This window comes from Medicago truncatula, chromosome 3 (assembly GCF_003473485.1).
Source record: "Medicago truncatula cultivar Jemalong A17 chromosome 3, MtrunA17r5.0-ANR, whole genome shotgun sequence".
NCBI classification, from domain to species: domain Eukaryota; kingdom Viridiplantae; phylum Streptophyta; class Magnoliopsida; order Fabales; family Fabaceae; genus Medicago; species Medicago truncatula.
The window spans coordinates 4947947-4953018 of record NC_053044.1 but is presented as its reverse complement, the minus strand read 5'-3'; the positions used below and the strand labels follow the sequence as shown (position 1 = coordinate 4953018).

General features: G+C 31.4%; 1 protein-coding gene across 1 annotated transcript; it reads right to left on the bottom strand.

Moving 5' to 3' along the window:
* Nucleotides 1–2149: 2149 nt before the first annotated feature.
* LOC11430721 (ankyrin repeat-containing protein BDA1) lies at nucleotides 2150–4161 on the bottom strand. The gene is made up of 2 exons (XM_003598556.4): nucleotides 3441–4161; nucleotides 2150–3287 (listed from the first exon to the last, which is right to left on the bottom strand). Exons 1-2 carry the CDS (start codon nucleotides 4050–4052, stop codon nucleotides 2562–2564), a joined length of 1338 nt encoding a protein of 445 aa, XP_003598604.2. The 5' UTR covers nucleotides 4053–4161; the 3' UTR covers nucleotides 2150–2561.
* Between the last annotated feature and the right edge of the window lie 911 nt (nucleotides 4162–5072).

Here is a 5072-nt window from a genome sequence, read left to right as displayed (position 1 = left end):
GCAACATAATGTTACTTTTCCTATTATAACCTTAGTTATTTATTACTTTCTTTTCTTTCAATTCTTTCATTTATCTTTTCCATATTATTTATTAAGGACAATTTTGTAAAATAACTCATAATATCTCTTTTCTACACAATATTAATTGTATTTCTTAATATGTGTGAAATGCCCAAAACATCATACAATTTGGGACGGAGGGAGTAAAACTTAATGTAAACTTATTGTACAATCTTGACTATGAAATCGCATTGCCATCATATTAATTTGGCAACATTATGAATTCATTGTACTATTTCTTTATTTTTATTCATTTCTTTAGCTAACCGTAATCATTTTTTTTTGGGACAAACTAACCGTATCTTTATTTTGCTAATAATGGTGGATACTTATTTATTTTGGTTTATGGGTAGGGATACTCATTTTTAAATTGAAAATATCAATTTATATCAATATATCAATTTTAATATCTATTTATACTACGATAAATATCTTCATTTTTTTTGAGAGGAATATCTTCACCATTTTCATATCATGTTTTGTTCAAATGATATATTAATATTAATATAAATTAATATAAAAAATGCGATATTAAAATTGAAAATAGATTAAATAGATAGTAAAATGGTAAGACAAGCGGTTGAAAGAAAAATGATTAAAAATGCGGTTCACTAAATAATTTTGTCACTTGTGATTCATTTTGCAAGGTAATGTATGTAGATTAGTTCGTTACCTTTATTATTTCTTTTTCATCATTAGTTTTTTCTTTTTTCTTTTTTTTTGACAAAATAAAATGATATTCATTCATTCAAATTGATAAAATACATTAGAATCAACATTGCTAAAAACATAAAGAATGAATCTGCGAACAAACTCACATCACCCAAGTTAATAGCATATAACAGCAAAATGCCTACAAAAAATATGATGAAATTAAATCACCAGAATACCCATGCCTCCGGATTTGTAACGTTGGTGTCCAAATCATGGATTGAATATGTGATTGACTCAAGCTGATCTTTCAATATGAACCAAACGAACACCGCAACAAGACGCAAAATCAAACAATGTCAACAAGACGACGAACAATACAACACCGCACTTAGACGATGAAATCATGAGAAAACACAAAAGAAAACACTTATGTGGAAATAACCTATTTAGATTGAAAAAAAAAGAGGAAAATGGATGCAGAGGAGTGATTATAGGTCAAAAAATGACCTAAAACCACCCCTTCTCGACGAATGAAAGAGAAAGAAAAGTTTGAGTTTTTGCTTTGTTATTAAAGTAATTTATTCAATATTTTAATAATTATGGCTAGGAAAAAAAATGGTTTCAAAATCAGTAAGTCAAACCATACACCCTCTGCTCATTATTATAAGCGAAAATTTACATTTTAAATTTATTCAATCAACGATGAATATGATCTTTATTATTGACCACATACCTTATTTAATGAATGAATCATTTGAACCATTTTTTCTCATTTCACGCACTTAATCACCAGTTATCATATTAAAAAAAAATTAGATATCATGTATCCATAATGAAAAAGTTAAATGAGATAACATAAATCAATGCATATATATATGTGGGTAATTAGTTCCATGTGCAAGCATCCGGTCGATCAAAAGATAGAAATCTGCTGCAGAAATGGACCTCTTCTCATTCTACGTCAAAATTTGTACAATTGTATATGTATGATACATAAAGCATGATACATAAAGCGAGTCTAATGATTGAATGAGGTGAAGCATTTCAGGTTCAAACTTTTTTAAAGATACTTTGGTATTTAAGTTATTATTCAAATTAATCTATTTTAACATGTAAGGTAAAGATCTCATTCTACGTCAAAAGTTGATGGCCAAGAACTTGATGTGTATTTGGTTGATAACTTACAAAATATGATTAATGAACATAATGAGTTGGCAAAAAGTTTGGCTAGGTTAGGGATCATGTCGAATAAGGTGGCCTAACCAATTTTTATATTAGATTGTTTGACAATCGTTCATAGGACGCTAGAATGCATAATTTACCTGTATATGTAGTGAAGTTGCAGCACTAATAAATGTTGATAACAATGCAATCCAGGAAATTATTCTTAAGAATTCGTGTAAGGAGTTCGAACGAATTTATGACACATGTTTAATTAATCAAAAAGATATACTAATATTTTAGTATTGGTTTGGAGTTGGTTAAAGTTAAGCTATGGTCACATACCCATTTTATATTCTATTTCTTACAAAACTCTCCCTGTGTAACACGGCAGGAGCACAGAAAGGCATAATACTGGCCATACAAGCCAGCAAAAATAAAACACCCGAAGGAAAACCCCAAACCTCAAGAAACAGCAGAAAAGAACTGAACATAAAGCACCTTGCCCCGAAACAATGATAACAATGACAAGGTAAATTGCAAACCAACGTTGATATATTGTTGTTTGTTTATTTGGCCAGAAGTGGTTTTGAGTTGCAGATCTCATTAGCATTCGTACCATCATTTATCTTGTGACAATAACCTTTGATTCGCGTTTCCATTATTGAAACAATGTTATGATCTATTCAGTTTCTTAACGCTGCACCGAAATCAATTAGAGAGACATATAATAATGTTACAAGCCAACATGCCAGAAATAAAACCGAAAAGATGTGAACAACTGTAGGTGCTATCACGATGAAATAAAAGAGATAACAACCCACAAATGAAGTCACTGGATAGAATACTAGCGTGCCTAATCTTCCACCAGTTGGGATCAGAATATATATTGTTATAGTTGATAGGGAAAAAGAAAGCATATTCAGATATACAAATATATCGAAATAAGCTCCTGGCAAGACCGATTTCCCAGTATTTCCCCATAAACTCCACCCGGTAGAAATAGTAGAATTGGTGGACGTGATGTTCAAACTACTGTCACTAGCATTAACCTGATAAACTCCACCTGGTGGAGACATTGCTGATTGAAAGGTGGCAGTTGCAACAAGAGTCGCAACTATCAACCAAGTGTTGCGTTGCTCCTCTGATATATCGTTTCTAAGGCCGACTATATAAAGGAACATACTACTCATCAACGTAGTATTTGATTTCAATTTATGTGCAAGTGTGGGTGCATTGGTGACTTCCAAGCCAGGTTTTGCTCCAACACTTGATAATATACTCTTGATCTCTCTAGTCACTGCCATGTCTAATGATGTTTTGTTTTCCAAGTTCTTGGCGCACAAATTTATCCTAGTCTTTTTCAAAAATTTATTTTTTTGACAAAAAGTCTTTATCAACAATTGAAGCGCCTGCGCTACCAAGAAATTAATGAAAAAAAAGCTGTTGTCAGAGATAATTCATATTAGCAACTATAAAATCAACAACATTAGTGCACTAGATCCAAACCATTTGTCTAATTTATAAGTTTTCTTTCCTGTTCTTCAAATAAAAAAAACTATTACCTGTGGCTCACTATATAGCGCTGAAATGTGAAAGATAGTATTGCCATTCTCATCCTCCTGGTTTAGTATTTTATATTTCAGCAAATCAGCACCTCTTTGTTTATTTGTTTTGAGCCAGCCGAGAAGCACTTGAAGGGCCTCATACTGTTCATTCATGACAGCAATATGCAATGCAGTCTCAAACCTCACAGTCAAGTATTCAATAGATTCCGGACAAGCAAAGAGAAAATTAGCTAAAAGTTCAACCTCGCCAATTTGACTTGCAAAATGAAGAGGAGTTATGCCATTTCTTCCTTCAACTCTAACAAGGTCCTTATTGAAGTTCACAAAGCGAGTAACCATACTGTTTTGGTTGTTTTGCATAGCAAGATGGATAGGACTGAATCCTTGTTGATTTAGCTTCCAAGCAAATGAAGGTTTTAACTTCATAATCTCGGAGGCAAATTGGAGATGACCCATAGATGCAGCAATATGCAAAGGAGTTTCAACAAATGGTATTAAATCTATCATCTCCAAAATGAATGGATCATCTTGAATTACTGTATAAAGGAGATCTATATCACCTGCTTCAGCTGCACCATTCAATCGGTCACCATTATTTGTGGTATTCATGTTTGAAACTCTAATTTTTCAGTAATGTCTGCAAGATAAAACAACTTCCCTAGTGTTTGGTAGGTTGTTTAAGTTTTCCTTACTCCCTGCTTTATAAAAGAATGACTCGGGTGTTTAATATAAAGAGCGGATAAACGGGTACGTGTCTAAACGCTAGTATGTATGTGTGTCTGTTCACCACTTTAAACATTAAAGATTAAGTTAATTATCTACATCGCTTTTGATAAAAAAAGAAATTAAAATCTATTTATTTAAAATATGTTTAAGAAAGGATAAAATAGTAAATTTCGTTTTAGTATGTAAACAAAATATGACAGATATGTTTTCTTAGCAAATGTCTAAGGCTGTTGTACTGCTTGAATCTTTTATGTATTTTTTTTTGTTACACCGAAGGATTCACGAGCACTGGTAACTAAAACGACTTTTGAGTTTTTACTCTTACGGCAAAAGCTATTAAGCAAAACCAAAAGATAGGCAAGAAAAGAAGACCTTAATTTTTTTTTTTTGAGGGAAAAAGAAGACCTTAATTAAAAGTACATTCTTAATTAATTTAAATAATACAATGTTTTCGGTGGACCGTACACTACAGGGTTAGGCTGTTAGCAATGTTTATTCTAGATCAATACAAAGACCAATTACTCCCTACGTCCCTAGTTATAAGCATCTATTGAGAAAAATTTTTTGTCCTTAAATATAACCTCTCTTTCAATTTTCTAAATACATTATTATTTTTTTCCTAACATAACCCTAATTAATACTACTAATTTATCTTGGAATATAAAAAAGTCAAATTTGAATACACTACAAACAAGGACAATTTAGTAATATTCCCACATAAAATGAACATATTAATTACACTTTCACCTTTTCTTGATCTTTGTGAAATTACCCCTCCAAATTGTTTTTCTTTTTATCCTAATTGAATAGGTGATTTCACATATTTTCTATTTTCTTTCGTTTGTTTTGATTTCCCGTCTTTGTGCAGTGTGTTTTTTATTTCCTCTCTTAGTGCAGTGTTTA